Source organism: Hypanus sabinus, chromosome 4, assembly GCF_030144855.1.
Source record: "Hypanus sabinus isolate sHypSab1 chromosome 4, sHypSab1.hap1, whole genome shotgun sequence".
Classification (NCBI taxonomy): domain Eukaryota; kingdom Metazoa; phylum Chordata; class Chondrichthyes; order Myliobatiformes; family Dasyatidae; genus Hypanus; species Hypanus sabinus.
Genome location: NC_082709.1, coordinates 59557696 through 59581161, shown reverse-complemented (window position 1 = coordinate 59581161; position 23466 = coordinate 59557696). Strand labels below are relative to the sequence as shown.

The 23466-nt window shown below is 41.9% G+C and overlaps 1 protein-coding gene across 1 annotated transcript in view; it reads right to left on the bottom strand.

Moving 5' to 3' along the window:
- Nucleotides 1–483: 483 nt before the first annotated feature.
- Nucleotides 484–23466, bottom strand: part of pofut2 (protein O-fucosyltransferase 2) — a 34343-nt gene continuing 11360 nt past the window's right edge. Inside the window, exons 5-9 of the mRNA XM_059967193.1 lie at nt 20448–20514; nt 14099–14224; nt 7020–7200; nt 4041–4164; nt 484–2888 (exon numbers count right to left, since the gene is read on the bottom strand). Coding sequence (XP_059823176.1) covers nt 2735–2888; nt 4041–4164; nt 7020–7200; nt 14099–14224; nt 20448–20514 — 652 coding nt within the window. The 3' untranslated portion in view covers nt 484–2734. The remainder of the gene's footprint in view (nt 2889–4040; nt 4165–7019; nt 7201–14098; nt 14225–20447; nt 20515–23466) is intronic.

The following is a 23466-nucleotide window of genomic DNA, read 5'->3' as shown; positions in this document are numbered from 1 at the left end:
TTTTTTTAACTTTGATGTGTGCAGATAACATTTTTGTCATGGAAAATTGTGATATGGCCTGCTTTCTAAAAAGGCAATCTCTCTCTCTCTTACCCCCCCCCCCCCCCAACACACAGTTCCCCTACTCTACAATGTGCAGGACAGTACTAAAAGTTTATGTTAGTGCAAACGGATTAACATGTGAACCATCAGTATGAAAACCAAGTGAACCTAAAAGCATGGTCTATGAGAAGAAATGGGAATTCATTGTGTCACCGCATTCAACTTAATCAAGCTGAGACGTGCAAAGGCGATATTAAGAATAAGACAGTGCTGGTGTCAAATCAGTGTTGTGGTAATTATTGTCAGAATCTGTCTGCTCAGCACACTGGTTTGGTGGTGGGCAAACTTCTACCAGAGAGCAAAAGGTAGACTTTCCACTGCAGCAAGTGATTATGTCTGATCCTAAAAGGCACCAAAAAAAACAGAAAAACTTGTGTCATTTCCTCTCTTTATTTGGGTCAATTTTTGGAAATCTATTTCACCACATCATTTTGGAGAACCAATTATGTGATTTCAATAGTTTGTGCAGGCAATTACATGGCCTTTTGGTCTATTTTCCATGTGGTCTTTGGTCATCCATTCACCTCAGCTCTCTTCCTTGTGCTTACCTAGCTTTCTTGTAAATGCATCAATTTGCTTTACTGGTTAGCTGTGGTATAGCCACTTCCACATTCCAACAACTCTGTGTAAACAATGTTCTCTGATTGTGTATCTTGAACTTGTCTTTTTTTTGCACCAAGATCTTATTTTTGCATCATTTTTCCTTCTGTCCCTTAACTGTCTTGTATAATTTATATTGTTTTGTCCATTTCATTGTGCTTGTCTTAGTGCTGCAAGCATTTTTTCCCTTGTATGACAACAAAATTGACTTGAAATTGCATTGAACACCAGGTCACCTTTACTGCCTCCTTTTCAGAAAAAGAAGTCACTATTTTTTTGCAGAAGCAGGCCTTCCAAAGTTGAATTTGCTAATGAGTAGAACTCAAAGATGATGATATGACTAGTAACAGAAGTTCCATGCAAGATAACTGACCAGTGCTGAAGTGGAGGTTTCTTCACGTGGTCCCTGAAAATTCTGTTGCAATTAGAAAGCCGTAATTGAAATAATTAGATTGTGGAGCTTTTTATTTCAAAAATAGTATACAAACTGCTTTTAATAAATAGTTGGCGATCAATACTAAATCAAGAGTCAAGTCAAACTGCTCAATGCACTGAGAACTTTTAAGCTTCTTGTGAATTGGAACAGTTTCAAAGCTTACAGTTCTTGATGTGAACACTGGTGAGGAATCAAATGTAAATTGACCAAATGTGATAAACCAAGACATGAAACAAAAGATAGAGATGTCCAAGAAGAAAGTAAGAGATGAACAGATCATCTGAAGTACGTATTAGTGTATGATGTGTTTGAGTTTTAAAGCAGCCAAGTGAATACTGATATTTCAAAGGGAGAGATCCAGTTATCTAGCTGGACTCTAAAAACATGTTTCAATGGTGTTTGTACCTACAATAAAACTTCTCCACAGAACATGTTGCAACCTCAGCTATCTCAAGGTTTCATGAAACATCTAAAAGTTAGTTCAATACAAGTGAATGGAATTCACCTAAAACTCTAATGAAGGATTGCAAATTTTATATTAATTCTACAATATAAAATGGTATAATGTCCTATGATTCACAGATGAAAGTATATAATACTTTAGGTTTAACAACTTTATAGGCCAGGTTATCCAGTTTAGATTTTGGCAGATCTGAACTTCAATTCTTTCTGGTGATTGTCTGCAGATCTTTAGTTCAATTGTTCCAAGAAATGAGTCCTCTGTCACCCAGGTTTACCTCCACTCGGAAATAGCTAACTTCTTCATGCTCTGTTGTTAATGTTCTGAATTCAATGTTTGAGGTAAATAACAATATGAACGTGAAATGGAACTGATTTAGGAATGTGCTAGAGAGGAATTCATGGAGAAATTGTTCTAGCACCTGTAACATATTCAAACTTGAACAATGGGAACTCTGTTTTCCTTGGGACAACATTGATTGATTAATCAAATGCTTAGATGTTGCTGTTCCCTGATTAGTGTTTACACAATTAGGCTTTGGAGACTGGTAGATTCTGATAAAATCAGAGCAGGCACTTGAGGTTTGAATTTCATTACTCAATCTTAAGTGTTTTCAAGCAAATTACATTAGTAGGAACTTTCAGAGATCTTAATATTATGCAGCTAGGCTGATATTTGTAAATATCTCCTTTACATCTTTACAGCCTACTTGTGAACCTAAATTATGTAAAGCAGAGTTAAAGATTTTTTTAACTACTTAATCTTACTCAGATGGAATGATAATGAGTTGGAAGGCATTTTTTTTTACAGGTAAAGTGCAAGCTGGCAGTAATTAATGCTCCAATGAAAATCATGATTGTTTTACAGAATCTTTACACAGGATCTGAAGAAAGGAGACATCAAGCTGCCTCTGCATCTGTGTGGAATTACCCAGAACTGCTTGGCAAGAGATTTCTCCTGGTGACTCAGTGGGCCACGAAAGGGATTGATGCCATAAACAGAGTTCGGTTAACATTACCAGAAGGCTGCGTGAAAATGACGTAAAAGGCCTCTTGTAAACAATGTGCCTGATTCTCCTGTAACTGGATAATTTGGATCAGTTGAGGTAATTGAGTGGCATTACAACATTATCCCGTTCAGTAGACTATCTTCCAATGCGTTGGTTGCTCACATTCCTTCTCTTGGTCACCACACAGCCTGTTGTAAGTAGTTTTTGGCTGAAAGCCCAGAATCTCACGCTCCTCATGGATACGGAATGAAAAGGTTGACACTGAAGTTCCAATGAAAAATCTGTAAGGAAAGCAGAAAGCCAAATTAGGTGGGTGTTCAGGTGAAGGGAACTTTTAGAACCACAACTTCCAATTAAAGATACTCTATTGAACGTGAAGAGCAAATGAGGGATGGTGATACACACAAAATGCTGGAGGAACTCACCTCACAGCTGCTCCTTGATGCTTGAGCAGATATGGAGTACATGATATCTGGGAGCTTCCAGTTCAGTAGCTAGCTCCCCCAAGCCTTTGTTAACTATAGTGAAGGAATAAAAATTCCACTCCACTCTCATATTTCAAAGGGTAAACTAGCCACCAATATCTTTTTCAAACTCTCAGATTTCTGCACCTACCTTGTCTATATACCCTCAGATCTAGTCTCCCATAAGAACACCATTCCTGCTTTCAGGTTCTTCATCTCTGCTGCATTTGTTCCAGTAATGAGTTCTGCTTTGGTGCCTCTTGTTTATGTCCACTTCCTCCTCCTGTTTATGTTCATTCCTCACATTCAAACAGGTGCCCTCAGCCCCCGGGGCTCCACCTCCTGCCACCAGAGCTTTGTTCATCACTTCAGCCCTCTCACCCCTCCACGTTAACCACCTCACTCCCTCCGCTGCTTCTCCTCGTGTGTTATTGTGAAGCATGTACATGGCTTCCCCTCTGCCATAACAGATGCAGCTCTCAACTGCCCATTTGCTCTTTCTAAAGGGAGTTCCCCTGCTATTTCAACCCCTCCCCCCTTTTCACCAGTCACTTGTTCCCCTTTCCTGCATTAATGGTCACATTACAATAATGTAGCAGTCAGTGTAACACTATTACAGTGCTAGCTGTAAGACTGGGGTTCAACTCCTACTGCTGTATAATTGTATAATCTCTCCTTGACCAAGGGGGTTTCCTTTGTGTGATCTGGTTTCCTGCCACATTTCAAAGATGTATGGGTTAGGGTTAGTAAAGCGTGGGCATACTACACTGATGCAGGAAAAGTGGCTTCACTTGTAGGCTGCTCCCATGGCATCAGACCTTTGCTGATCTGATTTGACACAAATAATGCAGTTCACTGTTTGTTTTGATGTATGTGACAAATAAAGTTAATCCTTAAATCAGCTGCTTAACTTGGTTGGGTTTTCCCAACTTTCTGTTCTTGTTATTTCTAGTCAACCCCTGTTTCTACCTGGCATGAGCACAGATCCACTGGTCAATGATGGCCACGCCTCCATCTTTGTATAATTGGAGCTCTGCTTGTGTTGGTTCAAACCGAATCATCTTTGGGAGAAAGCTTTTCAGCTCCATCAACTCTAAAAGAAAAAATGTAAACTTGGTTAAAACTGTTTATATATTTAAAAAAAAGGTATTTGTACTCCATCCAATGTTTGTCCAAGTGGACAAAATCAGTTTGTGACATCTCAAACTGGCTTTTCTTTGCAAAACAACAATAAAACTTCTTCCCCTTTACTTTCTAGTCCTGTAGCCTGAAGTGTCAATTCTTTATTTCTTTCTATTGATGCTGTCTGAACTATCGAGTTCCTTGAGAATTGCAGTATCTGTAGAATCTCTTGAGTTCCTCAATAAATGCTTTAGTTTGCCACTCTCATAAAGTAATTTGCCTGCTTTATTATTTTTTGTCATTCCTCTCCTCTTCACCATTATGTTGCTGAATTGTTTCACCCAATTGAATGGAGGCAAAATGGAATTAGTGTAAAAGACAGAATATATCAAATATGGAATGAACCACGCTATTAATGCATCCCAGGGTACTGAAAGAAATGGCAGAGGTTGTAGTTGAGGCTTTGGTGATAATTTACCAAAATTCTCTGGACTCTGGGCCAGGTCCCAGTAGTTTGGGAGAAAATGAATGCCACACCACTGTACAAAAAAGGATATAGGCAAAAGGTTGATAAAAATAGGCTCATTAGTTTAACATCTGTAGTTGGGAAAATGCTTGAAGCTATCATTAAAGAAGAAATAGCAAGGCAGCTGGAAAGAAATGGATCCAGCAGGCAGATGCAGCATGGATTCAACAAAGGCAAGTCCTGTTTGACAAACTTACTGGAGTTCTTTGAGGATATAACCAGTTCAGTGGATTGAGGGGAACAGATGGACATTATTTACTTGGATTTCCAGAAGGCATTCAATAAAAGAATTATCCATTAGATAAGGATGCATAGAGTTGGGGGTGATGTATTAGCATGGAGAGGGAATTGGTTAACCAATAGAAAGCAGAGAGTTGGGATATATGGGTGTTTCTCTGTTTGGCAATCAGTGGTGAGTGGTGTGCCGCTGGGCTCACAACTATACATTAACGATCTGGAAGAGGGGACTGAATATAGTGTATCTAAGTTTTATGATGACACTAAATTAGACCATAAGATATAGGAGCAGAAGTAGGCGATTCAGCCCACTGAGTCTGCTCCACCACTAAATCATGGCTGCTCCAATTCTTCCAGTAATCCCCACTCCCCTGCCTTCTCCCCATACCCTTTGATGTCCTGGCTAATCAAGAACCTATCTATCTCTGTCTTAAATGCATCCAATGACTTGGCCTCCGCAGCCACTTGTGGCAAAAAATTCCACAGATCTACCACCCTCTGACTAAAGTAATTTCTCTGCTTCTCTGTTCTAAATGGACGTCCTTCAATTCTGAAATCATGCCCTCTAGTCCTAGAATTCCCCTACCATGGGAAATAACTTTCCTATATCTAATCTGTTCAGGCCTTTTAACATTAGGAACGTTTCTATGAGACGCTCATTCTCCTGAACTCCAGGGAATACAGCCAAAGAGCTGCCAGAGGTTCCTCATATGGTAACCCTTTCATTCCTGGAATCATTCTTGTGAATCTTCTCTGAACCTTTTCCAATGTCTGTATATCCTTTCTAAAATAAGGAGCCCAAAACTGCACATAATACTCCAAGTGTGGTCTCATGAGTGCCTTAGAGAGCCTCAACATCACATCCCTGCTCTTATATTCTATACCTCTAGAAATGAATGCCAACATTGCATTCTCCTTCTTCACCATCGCCTCATCCTGGGGGTAAACTGGGTGGAAAAACAAATTGTGCAGAGGATACTGTGAGTACGTAAAGAGATATAGATTGGCTAAGTGAGGGGGCAAGGGTCTGGCAGATGTTGGTTAATGTGAGGACATCCACTTTGGAAAGAAAAATGGAAAACCAGATTATTATTTAAATATTAAAATTGCAGCATGCTGCTGTGCAGAAGGAGTTGGGAGTGCTAGTGCATGAATCACAAAAGGTTGGTTTGCAGGTGCAGCAGGCTATCACGAAGGCATATAGAATGTTGGCCTTCAGTGCTAGAGGGATTGAATTTAAGAGCAGGGAGGATATGCTGCAACTATATAGGGTACTGGTGAGACTGCATCTGGAGTACTCTGTGCAGTTCTGGTCTCCTTACTTGAGGAAGGATATACTGGTTTTGGAGGCAGAGCAAAGGAGGCTCACCAGATTGATTCCTGAGATGAGAAGGTTAGACTATAACAAGGACATAGAAACAAGACAGCAAAAAGTGAAGGTCCAGACCCATTACAAACTACATGTCATCTCCGGGTTAAAACACATTTCTGTTCCTGACAACCATCTCCAGGTTAAAACACATTTCTGTTCCTGACGACCATCTCCAGGTTAAAACACATTTCTGTTCCTGACAACCATCTCCAGGTTAAAACACATTTCTGTTCCTGACAACCATCTCCGGGTTAAAACACATTTCTGTTCCTGACAACCATCTCCGGGTTAAAACACATTTCTGTTCCTGAGAACCATCTGCAACCCAAACAGTTCACAAGTCAGAAGTGTAGTTGCCCAGCAATACAATTCAATAAAAACATTGGCCAACCCAGGACAACAAACCTAGGCACCCATGTGGCACAAGATCCCTGCAGCCACCAAAGAATCCATTCTGCTGGTATCCTAAACGTTTGTTTGAATGCATATTTAAACCTAGTTTATAAAATCTCATGTTTATCTAAGCTAAATTTGTATATATGGACTGTACATAATTTGGGTGCTTGTAACCTGGGCAGGACTTGTACTGAATGTTGGTGCTCCTCTATGCATCTGGAGTAGATAGATCTTTGAGCAGGAAATTTTTGACTGTTGCAGACCAGATCACATGGGACTGTACAGAAATTATTACCTTCCTCAGCAGCATCTGTGGCTACAAACACATTGTCCAGCTTTAGTTCTTTCATTAGGCTGTGGATCTTCTTCGCAGCTCCTTTGATGCTTGGGACATCCTTTCTGTGGCCCCAGATAAAGTCCTTCCTCCTCAAATGCACAGCCAAGTAGGGGCCTCCTTTGGCAGTGCCCAACTTCACCTGTAGCAGAAGGATCAAATGTGGTAAGATATATCATGAAAATACTATACAGCAGGCAGTTAGACCGTCAGCACACACAAACCTGGGGTAAATCAGTGGGTCAGGCAGTATCCAGAGGGAGGGCAATTGGAAGGGCAGATAGGAGTAGTGGGGGTTCCTACCTGTTCTCCCCACCTCCCTCCTTTGGGTCCATTCTCCACCTTCCCTCTCCCACTAGATTCCGTCAACTTCAGCTCTTTGTCACTACCACTGATTGCCTCCCACTTCTGCTATTCTCATTCTTGTCCCTCCCCCATCTGCCTATTCTTCCCCCACCTCACCTTGATCCACCTACCATCTGTCATCTCTTGCTCCACTCCGCTCTAGTTTTTTATGCTGGCTGTTTCTGGTCTGGATGAAGGGTCTCAACTGAGGGGCGCAGAGGGCTATGGTCCAGGTGTAGGTTGATGGGACTTAGCAGAATAATAGTTTGGCACAGACTAGATGGGCCTGTTTCTGTGAAGTCTCTATCACCTGAAACATCAACTGTCCATCTCTCCAGAGATGCTTCCTGACCTACTCATTGTTGCAGAAAAGGTATTACTCAGTCACGAAGGGAGATCGCTTTTGAAAGTCTTTACTATAACATGATACGTATCATGGAGAGCTCAACCTCTTATAGCAGAATTCTTGAGACTCTCCCCGAGTACACAGACTTGTCTCATTATATAGACATAGTGTATGTTACCAAAAGCTTCCAAGCATGTCTGTGAAATACAGCATGCAAGCAGATAACTCCTTTGCTCAATAATCATGTCTTAGCACAGTAAAAAAATATATAATCAGGTTACTATTTTCTTTATCTATTTGAAGCTACTTCTGCCTGCAGCCTTGAAACAAGGACAATTACACAGTTCAACTATAGAAAAAAACAGAACATGATGTGATAATGCTTTGATTACCTCTAATAAGCTAGTTAGTCCTTTTTAGCAGTCTTGCAGGAGCAGTTTAAGGCTGCTGTGGAAAAAAAAAACCTCTTTAACCCCTTAGTATCTAGCTAGTAACAAAATTTCTTCCACACTCATTTTCACCTGCTTTTCATATACAGCCCTAAATTCCAGCATCTGCCATCCCTTGTATCTCAAAAAGTTCAAAGTAAATTTATTATCAAAGTACATTATACTACCATATACAACCCTGAGATTCACTTTCTTGTGGGCATAATCAATAAATCCATACTAGAATAACAACTCAAGTAGAAGCAATGAAAGACCGCACAAACTTGGGTGTTCAACCAGTGTGCAAAAGACAATAAACTGGGCAAATACAGAAATAAATAAATAAATCAATAAATAACAATAATAATGATAAATAGATAGGCAATGGATATGAAGAACATGAAATGAAGAGTCCTTGAAAGTGAGGCCACAGGTTGTGGGAACATCTCAGTGATGGGGCAAGTGAAGTTCAGTGAAATTATCCCTTTCAGTTCAAGAGCGTGATGGTTGAGGGGTAATAATGTTTGGCAGAAGCGAGCATGTTTGGGATGATGGCAGTCCCTGATGATGGATGTTACTTTCCTGTAACAACATTTTGTGTAGACATTTTGGGCTTTAGCCATGATGGACTGGGCTGTATCCACTGTTTATTGTAAGAAAGAAGTTTGTCAAAGATTTAGATGTCATGCCAAATCTTCACAAACTCCTAAGGAAGTAGAGGCACTGACGTGCTTTCTTCGCAATTGCATTTACATGCTGAGCTCAGGCCAGGTCCTCTCAAATGATAACACTGAGGAATTTAAAGCTGCTGACCCTCTCCACTTCTGATCCTCCAATGAGGATTGACTCATGGACCTCTGGCTTCCTCCTCCTGAAGTCAATAATCAGCTCCTTGTTCTTGCTGATATTGAGCAAGAGGTTGTTGTTTTTCAATCTTGCTCCATATGCTTATTTGTGATTCGGTGGTGTCATCAGCAAACTTGAATATGACACTGGATCTGTGCTTAGCCTCGCAATCATTACGTATGAAGTGATTAGAGCAGAGGGTTAAACACGCAATCTTGTGGTGCACCTGTGTTGATGGAGATCATGGAGGAGATGTTGCTAATCCAAACTGACTGAGGTTGGCAAGTAAGGAAATTGAACATTTGATTACACAAAGAGATATTGAGGCCAAGGTCTATGAGCTTATTGATTAGTTTTGAGGGGATGATGGTACTGAATGCTGAGCTACAGTCAATAAAGAATATCTTTATGTATCTTTACTGTCCAGATGTTCCAGGGTGTGTGAAGAGCCGATGAGAAGGTACTTGTGATGAGAAGACCTGTGACTCTGGTAGGCAAATTGGAGCAGATCCAAGTTGCTTATCAGCAGTTGTGATAGGTTTCATCACCAACCTCTCAAAACACTACACTTCTTCATTGTGGATGCAGGTGCTTCAGGATGATAATTGAGCAGGTTACCACGTTCTTCTTAGGTAGTGGTATAATTGAACCTCAGACTGCTGAAATGAGAGGTTAAATATCTCAGTGAACACTCCAGCCAGTTGATCAGCACAGGTCTTTAGTACTTGGCTAGCGTACACTGTCTGGGCTGGATGGTTTTCATGGGTTCACCCTCCTGAAGGCTATTCGCACACTGGCCTCAAGAGATTTAAATCATAGGATCATCAAGGGCTATGTGAGTTTGTAATGGTTCCTTCATACCTTGACAGTCAAAGTGAGCATAGAAGGCATTGATCTCAACTTGAACTGCAGAAGTCTCTGGTTCTTAAACACAATACTTTAAAATAAAAGCCTTGCATTGTATAATGACTTCCACAACAAATAAAAAAGGATACTGACAGGCAATGAGGAACCAACTGAACCATTGGGAAAGACATAATGCAAGAAATTTAGCAAAGGTCCTGAAATGAAGTAAATTGTTTGGTATGTGTATTTGTATTTTCCCAGAGCAAAATTGGCCAATACAAGAGGGCATAATTTTAAGGTAATTGGAGGAGAGTTTGAGGGGGGATCGTCTGTGCTAGTGGTGTAGTGGTATCTACACCCAGACTTTGGAGCAAGAGGTCCTGGGTTTGAATCTGGCTGGCTGCTTGCACAAATACACCCTCTGCCAGGTTGAGTGTGAAGATGGTATCTTGGCTTCTTAAAACAGACAAATGCTAAAGAAATGGCAAGGTTGCTGCCCAATGCACCTGAAAGAGCAGGGAGAAACTTGGGGGGGAATGGCAGAGGTGAGGTATTTTTAAACACAGAGAATGCTGAGTGCATGGAATGCCCTGCCAAAGTTGGTGGTATTGGCAGAGATTCATTAGGGATATTTAAGAAACTTAGATAGATAAATGAAGGGCTACAAAGGAGGGAAGGGTTAGATTGATTGATCTTATAGTAGGTTAAAAAGTTGACACAACACCATAGAACATAGAATATTACAACACATTACAGGCCCTTTGGCACACAATGTTGTGCCAACCCTCAAACCCTGCCTCCAATATAACGCTCCACCTTAAATTCCTCCATATACCTGTCTAGTAGTCTCTAAAACTTCACTAGTGTATCTGCCTCCACCACTGACTCAGGCAGTGCATTCCACGCACCAACCACTCTCTGAGTAAAAAACCTTCCCCTAATATCCCCCTTCAACTTCCCTCCCCTTACCTTTTACCTCTTGTACTGAGCAGTGGTGCCCTGGGGAAGAGGCACTGGCTATCCACTCTATCTATTCCTCTTAATATCTTGTACACCTCTATCATGTCTCCTCTCATCCTCCTTCTCTCCAAAGAGTAAAGCTCTGGCTCCCTTAATCTCTGATCATAATCCATACTCTCTAAACCAGGCAGCATCCTGGTAAATCTCCTCTGTACCCTTTCCAATGCTTCCACATCCTTCCTATAGTGAGGTGACCAGAACTGGACACAGTACTCCAAGTGTGGCCTAACCAGAGTTTTATAGAGCTGCATCATTACATTGCGACTCTTAAAGTCTATCCCTCGACTTATGAGAGCTAACACCCCATAAGCTTTCTTAACTACCCTCTCTACCTGTGAGGCAACTTTCAGGGATCTGTGGACATGTACCCCCAGATCCCTCTGCTCCTCCACACTACCAAATATCCTGCCATTTACTTTGTATTCTGTCTTGGAGTTTGTCCTTCCAAAATGTATCACCTCACACTTCTCTGGGTTGAACTCCATCTGCCACTTCTCAGCCCACTTCTGCAACCTATCAATGTCTCTCTGCAATCTTCAACAATCCTCTACACTATCTACAACACCACCAACCTTTCTGTCATCTGCAAATTTGCCAACCCACTCTTCTACCCCCACATCCAGGTTGTTAATAAAAATCACGAAAAATAGAGGTCCCAGAACAGATCCTTGTGGGACACCACTAATCACAACCCCCCAATCTGAATGGACTCTCTCCACCACGACACTCTGTCGTCTGCAGGCAAGCCAATTCTGAATCCACCTGGCCAAACTTCCCTGGATCCCATGCCTTCTGCCTTTCTGAATAAGCCTACCGTGTGGAACCTTGTCAATTGCCTTACTAAAATCCACGTAGATCACATCCACTGCACTACCCTCATCTATATGCCTGGTCACCTCCTCAGAGAACTCTATCAGGCTTGTTAGACATGATCTGCCCTTCACAAAGCCATGCTGACTGTCCCTGATCAGACCATGATTCTCTAAATGCCCATAGATCCTATCTCTAAGAATCTTTTCCAACAGCTTTCCCACCACAGACATAAGGCTCACTGGTCTATAATTACCCAGACTATCCCTACTACCTTTTTTTGAAAAAGGGGACAACATTCGCCTCCCTCCAATCCTCCAGTACCATTCCCGTGGACAACGAGGACATAAAGATCCTAGCCAGAGGCTCAGCAATCTCTTCCCTTGCCTCGTGGAGCAGCCTGGGGAATATTCCGTCAGGCCCCAGGGACTTATCCGTGCTAATGTATTTTAACAACTCCAACACCTCCTCTTCCTTAATATCAACAAGCTCCAGAACATCAACCTCACTCATATAGTCCTCACCATCATCAAGTTCCCTCTCATTGGTGAATACCGAGGAGAAGTATTCATTGAGGACCTCGCTCACTTCCACATCTTCCTACTTTTATCTCTAATCGGTCCTACTTTCACTCCTGTCATCCTTTTGTTCTTCACATAACTGAAGAATGCCTTGGGGTTTTCCTTTACCCTACTCGCCAGGGCCTTCTCATACCCACTTCTTGCTCTTCCCAGCCACTTCTTAAGCTCCTTTCTTGCTACCCTATATTCCTCAATAGACCCATCTGATCCTTGCTTCCTAAACCTCATGTATGCTGCCTTCTTCCACCTGACTAGATTTTCCACCTCACTTGTCACCCGTGGTTCCTTCACCCTACCATTCTTTATCTTCCTCACCGGGACAAATTTATCCCTAACATCCTGCAAGAGATCCTTAAACATCGTCCACGTGTCCATAGTACATTTCCCTGCAAAAACATCATCCCAATTCACACCTGCAAGTTCTAGCCTTATAGCCTCATAATATGCCCTTCCCAATTAAAAATTTTCCTGTCCTCTCTGATTCTACCTTTTCCATGATAATGCTAAAGGCCAGGGAGCGGTGATCACTATCCCCCAGATGCTCACCCACTGACAGATCTGTGACCTGACCCGGTTCATTACCTAATATAGATCTAGTATGGCATTCCCCCTAGTCAGTCTGTCAACATACCGTGACAGGAATCCGTCCTGGACACACTTAAACTCTGCCCCATCCAAACCCTTGGAACTAATCAGGTGCCAATCAATATTAGGGAAGTTAAAGTCACCCATGATAACAACACTGTTATCTTTGCACCTTTCCAAAATCCGCCTCCCAATGATCGGTATCTCTGCTGCTACCGGGGGCCTATAGAATACCCCCAGTAGAGTAACTGCTCCCTTCCTATTCCTGACTTCCACCCATACTGACTCAAAAGAGGATCCTGCTACATTACCCACCCTTTCTGAGGCTGTAATAGTATCCCTGACCAGTAATGCCACCCCTCCTCCCCTTTCCCCCCCTCTCTATCCCTTTTAAAGCACTGAAATCCAGGAATATTGAGAATCCATTCCTGCCCTGGTGCCAGCCAAGACTCTGTAATGGCCACTACATCATAATTCCATGAATATATCCAAGTTCTCAGTTCATCAACTTTGTTCCTGATGCTTCTTGCATTGAAGTACACACACTTTAGCCCTTCTACCTTACTACCTTTACACCCTTTATTCTGCATCTCTTTCCTCAAAGCCTTTCTATATGTTAGATCTGGCTTTACTCCATGCACTTCTTTCACTGCTCTATTGCTCCGGGTCCCATCCCCCTTGCACATCAGTTTAAACCCTCCTGAACCATGCTAGCAAACTTACCTGCAAGGATATTGCTCCCCCTCGAGTTCAGGTGCAACCCATCCAATCTGTACAGATCCCACCTTCCCCGGATCCCCATGATCCAAAAATCTAAAATCCTGCCCCCTGCACCAACTCCTCAGCCACGCATTCAACTGCCATCTCCTCCAATTCTTACCATAACTATCACGTAGCACTGGCAGCAATCCTGACAATGCCACCCTTGAGGTCCTGTTCTTCAGCCTTCTGTCTAGTTCCCGAAACTCACACTTCAGGACCTCATCACTCTTCCTGCCTATGTCGTTGGTACCTACTTGTATCATAACTTCTGGTTGCTTTCCCTCTCATACCATGATGTTATGCTCCTGGTCATGCATGATGGGCCAAAGGGGTAGTACTATGCCATAATGCTCTATGTAAGCACCTCCGCTCCTTTTTAAAACTGACACCCACTGATCTCAGAGATAAAAAAAATAATGCAAATATCATTCGACATTCATATACTTCTCTCTGTAGCTGGTCACAACCTACCTTTATCTTAGTCCAATCCTCATTGTACACAGTGTTGTCCAATTCATCTGTAGAGTTTAGATACTTAGCCCTGAATTCATCCCCAACTACACGTAGATGTTTGGCAAAAACCATGCTTCTCCGAGCCTGTGAATGGCAGGAAAAATAGAAAACTTATATCCACGAAGCTCCTTTTACAATTTTTTACAAAGATATGTAAAATATTATTATGTAGCTTTCTGATGGCAATATATTTGTGGAGACTTAATGGAACACCTGAGGTGGGGTAGGAGTTGATAGGGTAAGTGGTATGGATCAGAGGCTTTAAATCATTTTGAAACAAGAGCAATATACTTTTTACACATCATCTTTAATAGAGTAAAAGGCACCCCAAAGAAGCATGCTGGATAATGTTTTAGACTGAGCATATTAGGAAAGGTGAAGGGGATCCTTATTAAAAAATGTACTGAAGGAGAAAACCCAGCAGAGGATCGCGAAGCAGTTGTAATTGCAAACTCAATGCTGCTGATGACACCTCTCACTGGGGAGTGAAATAATCAAGGGTGTACACAGACATTTTTAAGTTCATGCACCAGCCAGGAAACAGACCTGATAGGGATGAACACATTGGGAATAGTGACCAAAACTCATTATGTTTTAAGACATTTATGGAGAAAATCATATCTTGCAGAAAGGTATGAAATTGGGAGAGAGCAAATTATGAACAATTTGGTGTTGACTGAAATCATCTGCTAGTAGACAAGCCCACATCAAACATGTGGAAGTTGTTTAAAGACCAACTGATCAGAGTTCAGCGTCAGCATGTTCCAGTAAGGTAAGGAAATCTTGGGATGACCTGAGAGGTCCTAAATTTAGTCAGGAAGCTGAAGTCAAACAGGGCCCTTGTGGAATGATAAAGATAGTAAGCAAGTGCTTATATTATGAAAAAGAGGATAAGGAAAGGATAGCCCAACTCAAGGCCAGAGGAAGGCAGTTACCTTTGGAGTCAGCAAGTGGCTAAGCTGATTGCACCATTGTGTCAAGGAGGAGAATCTGAAGGATAGTGAAAGAGAATGGGGCCTGCTAATATGCTAGAACACCTTGAGAATAAATAGAAGGTACTGCTCGGTCTTTTGAAAAGCACTAAGACCGTAAGACACGGGAGGAGAATCGGGCAATTTGGTCCATTTAGTATGCTCTGCCATTCCATCATGGCTGATGTATTCTCTTTCTCAACCCTATTCTCCTGCCTTCTCCCTGTAAGCTTTGATGTTCGGACTAATAAAGAACCTATCAGCGTGCACTTTAAATATACCCAATGACTTGGCCTCCACAGCCATCTGTGGTAATGAATTCCACAGATTCACTACCTCTGGCTAAAGAAACTCCTTCTCACCTCCGTTCCAAATGGATGTCGCTTTATTATGAGCCTGTGTCCTATACTCCCCTACTACAGGAAACATCTTCTTCACTTCCACTCTATCTAGGCCTTTCAATGTTCATTAGTTTTCAAGAAATCCCCCTCATTCTTATAAACTCTACTGAGTACAACCCCAGAGAGATCAAACGCTCATCTTGTTTACCTTTTGTTCCTGGAATCATTCTTGTGAACCTCCTCTGGACCCTCTCCAACGCCAGCCCGTCTTTTCTTAGATAAGGGGCCCAAAACTGCTCACAATACTCCAAGTGCAGTCTGCTGAATGCCTTATAAAGCCACAGAATTACATCCTTGCTTTTAAATTCTAGTCCTCTCAAAATGAATACTAACACTGCATTTGCCTTTCCCACCACCAAACCTGCAAGTTAACCTTTAAAGAACCCTGCATGAGGATTTCCAAATCCCTTTGAACCTCAAGTTTTTGAATTTTCTCTATATTTAGAAAACAGTGTATGCCTTTATTCCTTCTACCAAAGTACAGGACCGTGCACTTCCCTATACTATATTGAGATGCTACTTCTTTGACTGTTCTCCTAGTTTGTCTAAATCCTTCTGCAGACTCCCTGCTTCCTCAACACAACATGCCTCTCCACCTGTCTTTGTACCATCTGCAAACTTGGTCATGACTCAGTGATGCCCACTACATCATACCTGCAAATTTCTAACTGCGTTACAAGATCATCTGTCTTATTCCATATACTGTGTGCATTGAAATATAACACCTTCAGTCTTGTATTCATCACTGTTTTCGATTTTGCCCCCATTTTACACTTCAACTCATCCCACTGACAGCAATGTCACCCTATCATCGGCCTGTCATCTGTCAAAGTCTCATTACACCCTGCATCTACTTGTATACCAACTGCCCCATCCTCAGCCCTATCACTTCGATTTCATCCTCTTCCCCAGCCAGCTTGAACAAACTGCCTGGATGAATATTGGTCCCACTTGGATTCAGGTGTACCCCATGCTACCTACCCCATCCCAGAAATGATCCAGAAATCTGAAACCCTGCTCTCTGCAACAATTCCTCAACCTCGTATTTCTCTCCAAATCATCCCATTTTTATCTTTAGTGACATGTGGCACAGGCAGCAATCCAGATATTACAACCATAGAGATCCTGCTTTTCAGCTTTCTACTCAACTCCCTATATTCTCTCTTCAGGACCTCCTCCCTTTTTTTTAAAAACCTGTCAGTGGTACCAGTATGTACCATGACTTCTGGCTGCTCACCCTCTCCCTTTAGAATGCCGTGGATTTGATCCAAGACAGCCCTGACCTGGTACCTAGGAGGTAACATACCATCTGGGTGTCTTTTTCATGTCCACAGAACCTCCTGTCTGCTCTTCAAATGAATCTTCTATCACTACTGGACCCCTCTTCTCCCCCCTTCCTTTCTGAGCACAGAGCCAGACTCAGTGCTTGAGACTCGGCTTCTGTGGCATCCTTCTCGACCCTACTAACGGTATTCAAAGTGGTATACCTACGTATTGAGGGGAACAGCCACAGGGGTACTCTGCACTGGCTGCATATTCCTGTACATTTGCTAACAGGATGATGGTAGAGGAAGTTTCATGTCCTTTTGTCTGTGCTTGGCTTGGAGTCCCCCCCTCAGTACTAAGTACACCACTTTAGCAGAGGCTAGAGTGAAACTCCAGAGATAAGGACAAAAAAAAGAGGTTGTTGTGGGATACACCACGGTTGTCAGACTTTATAAGAACAGTCACAGACACAAATGTCCCCCCCACAAAATCATTCAGAGCCATCCCCAACCAGACGCCCTGGATGGACCATGAGATTTGCAATCTACCAAGGGTCAGATCAGTGGCATTCAGGTCAGGTGACCAAGTGAAATACAAGGGGCCCAGGTACGACCTCTGGAAAGCCATCTGACATGCAAAGTGGCAATTCCAGACTAAACAGCTGTAACAGGGATTAAATGCTATCACGTCTTACAAAGTGAAACCAATTGACATAGGTGACAACACAAGGCTTTGCACACAGATGAGCTCAATGCCTTTTAAGCTCACTTTGACCATCAACACATGGAGACACCTTCAAACTCCCCCTGATGACTGTGATTTCAGTCTGAGGCAGATGTATGACCATCCTTCAGGAGGATGGCCCCACGGAAAGTATTTGGCCCAGAAGAGGTACCTGGCTGAGTACTAAAGACCTGTGCTGATCAACTAGCTGGAGTGTTCACCAATAACCTTAATCTCTCGCTTAGGCAGTCTGAGGTACTTACCTGCTTCAAGCAGACTTCACTTATACCATTGCCTACGAAGAAATTGGTGACCAGTCTCAAAGACTATCATCCAGTAGCACTTATGTCAACTATGATGAAGTGCTTTGAGAGGCAGGTGATGAAAGACATCAACTCCTGCCCGAGGAACGACCTGGATCCACTTTAATTTGCCTACCTTCACAACAGGTCAACAGCAGATGCCATTTCATTGGCTCTAAACTTATCCTTGGAACATCTGGACAGCAAACGTACATGCATCAGGGTGACCTTCATCATCTACAGCTTGTCATTCAATACTATCATCCCCTCAAAAATTATAAATAAGCTTCAAGATCTTGGCCTCAATACCTCCTTGTGCAATTGGATCTTCGATTTCCTCACTTGCAGTCCTCAGTCAATTCAGATTGGCAACTGCATCTCCCCCCCAACAATCTTCATCAGCACAGGTGCATCACAAGGCTGTGTGTGCTTAGCCCTCTGCTCTACTAGCTTTACGCTTATGACTGTGTGGCTCCAATGCCATTCTTAAGTTTGCAGATGGCACCACTGTTGTTGGCCGAATCAAAAGTGGTGATGAATCAGCATACAGGAGGGAGATTGAAAACTTGGCTGAGTGGTACCACAACATCAACCTCTCACTCAATGCCAGCAAGACCAAGGAGCTGATTACAAAGTTCAGAAGGAGGAAACCAGAGGTCCATGAGCCAGTCCTCACTGGGAGATCAGAGCTGGAGAGGTCAGCAACATTACATTCCTCAATGTTATCATTTCAGAGGATCTGTCCTGGGTCTAGCATGTAAATGCCATTATGAAGAAAGCATGGCGACATCTCTACTTTCTTAGAAGTTTGCAAAGATCTGACATATCATCTAAAACTTTGAGAAACTTCTATATTTATGTGGTGGAGAGTATATTGATTGGTTGCATCACGGCCTGGGATGGAAATTCCAATGCTCTTGAACAAAAAAAGCCTACAAAAAAATAGTGGATATGGCACAGTCCATTATGGGTAAAGCCCTCCCCACCATTGAGCACATCTACACACAGCGCTGTTGCAGGAAAGCAGCATCCATTGTCAAAGACCCCCACCATCCAGGCCATGTTCTTTTCTCTCAGGAAGCTGGAACAGGAGCCTTGGATCCACACTGCCAGGTTCAGGAACAGTAATTATTCACTAGACACCTGAATCAGAGGGGATAACTTCACTCATCCCAGTACTGAACTGTTCCCACAACCTATGAATTCACTTCTGAGGACTCTTCATCTCATGTTCTCGCTATTTATTGCTTTATTTATTTACTTATTTTCCTTTTACATTTGCTCTGTTAGTTACCTTTTGCACATTGATCGTTTGTCTGTCCTGTTAGGTGTGGTCTTTCATCGATTCTATTCTGTTTCTTATATTTACTGTGATTGCCTGCAAGAAAATGAATCTCAGGGTCGTGTATGGTGAAATATATGTACTTTGATATTAAGTTTACTTTGAACTTTTTTTTATTGGCCTTTGCTATTAAAAAGAAGCAAGGTGTACAAGTCCCCAGGGATTAACCATATCTCCCAGAATATTGAAAGAAGCAAGTGAAGAGATTACCAAGACAGAGACCTTTGGATCCTCACTATTAACAAGAGAGGTCTCAGAGGATTGTAGAGCAGCAAATGTTGTGCCCTTGTTCATGAAAGGAAATAGGGATAATCTAGGTAATTATAGGCCAGTGAGCTTCATGTCAGTGGTAGGGAAGCTACTGGAGAGGCAGCTTGGAGATAGGATTTATGTGCATTTTGAACGGTATGGCTTTGCGTGGGAGAGCTCATGCTGCACAAACTTGATGGAGCTTGATGTGGAGAAAGTCGTGCTTGTTATCTCCATGGACTTTAGTATGCCTTTCAATAAAAACAATCCTTCATGGTTGGTTGATTTAGAAGATAAAGATGTATGGGTTCCAGAGTGAATTGCAAGTTTTGATTCAACCCTGGCTTGTCCATAGAAAAGTGTAGGGGCAGATGGCTGTATCCAGTGGTGTTCCACAAGGATTGGTGCTGAGGCCTCTTGTTTGTGAGCTTGCCTTCAATGTCAGGGGCGTTGAGTACAACAGTAAGAAAATCATGCAACAACTATATAAAAAACTTTAGTCACACCACTCTCAGTACTGTGTGCAGTTCTGGTTGTCCCATTATGAGACAGATGTGGAGACTATAAAGAAAGTGCATAAAAGGTTTACCATGACACTGCCTCGATCAGAGGGTATAAACTACAGTATAAAGAAAGGTTGGACGAACTTGTGTCGTTCCAATTTCCTAGAGTGTTGGAGGCTGAAGGGAGCCTTGATAGAGGTTTTTAAAATTGAGAGGCATAGATAAGGTTGACAGTCAAAATCTTTTCCCTAGGGTAAAAATCAAATGCCGCAGGACATACTTTTAAGGTTAGAGGGGTGCAGGGAGTTTAAAGATGGCACGAAGGGCAAGTATTTTTTATACCGTGTTTGGTGCCCAGAATGGGTTACCGGGGTAGTAGTAGAAACAGGCACTTTGGTGAAATTTAAGAGACTTTTAGACAGACACAGGAATACAAAAGGATATAGATGACACACAGGACGAGGACAATTAGTATAAATTGGCATTAAGATTGGCATAACATTGCCCAAACATTGTACTATTCTATGTTCTCAATCAATATAGTACTCACATCCCAGTAACTTTTCCCTGCATAGTGGTCATGAAGCAGGTTCTCAGCTCTGTCTATCATTACAGACCTAGGACAAAATCAGAAACTTCTTCAGGAATCCTTGGACCACAAAAAATCCAACAGTGACATTAGGCATTGCAGATGCTTAAGTCTTGAACAATAAACAAAATGCTGGAAGAACTCAGAAAAAAATTCCCCCTCTCCCCCTAAGCAAAGATACTGTTCAACCTGCTGTGTTCCTCCAGCACAATGAATGTTGCACTCAGATGGCCCCACTTTAAAGTCATCGTGCCCAAATTTAGCAGATTGATACATTTAAAGAACACCAGAATTTGGACAGTACCTTTCCCAATCTCAGGACATCCCAACTTGATTCCAGCCAATGTAACTCATCTGAATTATTCACAGTGTGGAAACGTGGAAATTGTAGCACAGCAAGTCCCCACATACAGCAATGAAATAAATGACCAGATGATTTGCCGTTAGATGTTGTCAAGGAAAAAATAAGACAACATTGGAGCTTCTTTGAATAATGCTAAAAGACTTTTAAATTCTAAAGAAAGGAGAAATGAGCTTGTGTTTAACATCTCAGTTGAGGCCAACATCTTCTACATTCCAATACACCTTCATTACCGCACTGGAGTTTAAGAGTTAAGTCCACAACTAGACATTGACTTTTAAAAAAAATATAAACCTATCAATTCCCAAGGCTAATTTGACTATATCTCTTCCCACCCTGTCTCCTGTAAAAATGTTAATCCCTTTTCTCAGTTCCTTCAAGTCCACCGTACCTGTTCCAAGGATGAGGCTTTCGTTTTCAGAGCATCAGAGATGTCTTCATCCTTCAAAGAACAGGGATTTCCCTTCTTCCACCATGCTGCCCTTACCCATATTTCATCCATTTTCCGGACATCCACATTCACCTGATTTTCCTGTTGCCTTAACAGGGATAGGGTTCCTTTTGTCCTAACCTACTACCCCATGAGACACTGCATCCAACACATTATTCTCTGTAACTTCCACCATCTCTAAAGAGATCCTACCAACAAACACATCTTCATCCCACCCACTCTCTGCATTCCATAGGAATTACTCCCTCCTTGATTCCCTTGTCCATTCGTCCCTTCCCATTAATACTCTACCTGGCACTTAACCTTGCAAATACCTAAGTGCTACACCTGCCCTTTCACCTCCATTCAGAGCCACAAACTGTTCTTCTAGGTGAGGTAACACTTCACCTGCAGATCTGTTGGGGTCATCTATTGTATCTGGTGCTCCCAATGAGGCCTCCTCTACATTGGTGAGACCCGTCATAAATTGGGGGACTACTTTGTTGAGCGCCTCTGCTCCACCTACCAAAAGCGAAATTTCCAGGTGGCCAACAACTTTTATTTCCATTCCCGTTCCGACATGTCAGTCCGTGATGAAGACTCACAGGGTGGAAGAGTAACACCTCATACTCCGTCTGGATAGTTTCCAACCTAATGGCATAAATATCAATTTCTCCTTATGATAATTATTTTCCCCTTCTCCTTCCCTCTTCTTCTATTCTCACTGGCCTCTTACTTTAACCCACCTGCCTATCATCTCACCTGGGTGGCCCTCTTTCTTCCCTTCTCCCATGGTGCACTCTCCTCTCTTATCAGATTCTTTCCTCTACGACCCTTTACTTTTCCTAGCCTCCACCTTTTCATTCTGGCGTCTTCCCCCTTCCTTTCCAATTCTAAAGAAGGGTCTCAGCGTGAAACATCAACTGTTTATTCATTTACGTAGATGTTGTCTGACCTGCTGAGTTCCTCTAGCATTTTGTGTTACTTTTTTAAAAATACATTTTATTTTCTAGAACATACATGTTGCTAGCAAGGCCACAATTTATTGCCTAACATTAAATGTTCTTGAGAAAGTGTCAATGAACTACTTTCTTGAGCCGCTGGTAAAAATACACCACTCTACGTATTAGGAGAAAACAGAACTGGCAATATATTTTCAAATCATGATGGAGAGTAACTTGGTGCAGAAACAACACTTAGTGATTTCCCCATGTGTCTACTCCTTTTGTCCTTGAAGGTAGAAGCCTAGAGTTAAGAAGGAGCCTAATAGCCTGTCTGAGTTACTGAAATGTCTTTAAAGATGACACACACTTCTGCAGCAGTGTTTTGTGGTTATGGGAACAAATATTAAGTGTGATGATGATTCAGGTAAGAGAAATACTAATGACTTCTAGAGCCAGAGCAACTTTCCCAAGAATTATCTCACATTTCTATCTTTGTCAGCAATTATTTGAGATTGGAGATTCATAGTGTGGTGGAAAGTGATGGCAGAAACTCCATCCTCATCTCGTTGGTTCTGAGTTCTAGTTTATGAGAGTAAAATTAAAACAGAAGTTAACCAAGAAAAGTAATTAGGTTTGACAGACTGTAAAATGAATTGCTGAAACAGGCCAAAGTTTCTGACATTGAGAGCTGCAGCAAGACTCAGAATGCATGAGGAGATGCAATTTGAATACAAATGAGGAAAATGTGCAAAACACATTGAAATTGATGAAAAGGTTTTCAGCAGTAGAGTATCTACAGTAATTAATAAAAATAGGATAAAATACTTTTAAAATTCAATCCATTGAGTTTTGAAGTCAAAAGCAGGATAATTCTGTCACACAATAAACTACATACAGTGCTGTACCACAGATCAGGCTTTCAACTCTTGTAGGGGGATTGCTTTCCAGGGAATTAAATAACAGTGAAAATTGCGGGAAAGGAGAAACTAAACTAAGGCCCTTGTTGCAGATCTAGAAAATAGAAAGACACCTGAAGAGACATCGATACACAAAGAGCAAAAAAGCAGAGCCATCAAAATTGACATGACCACTGTTGGTTTAGACATTTTGCATGTCTCTACAACAGTGATGTCAAAATAATAATAGAAAGGCAATGTAGCAAAGATATGCTCTATATCTGCAATAACTCAGAAAAATAAATTGGACCTTTGTCCTCATTTTAAATAGAAGACTTTGCACTCAACT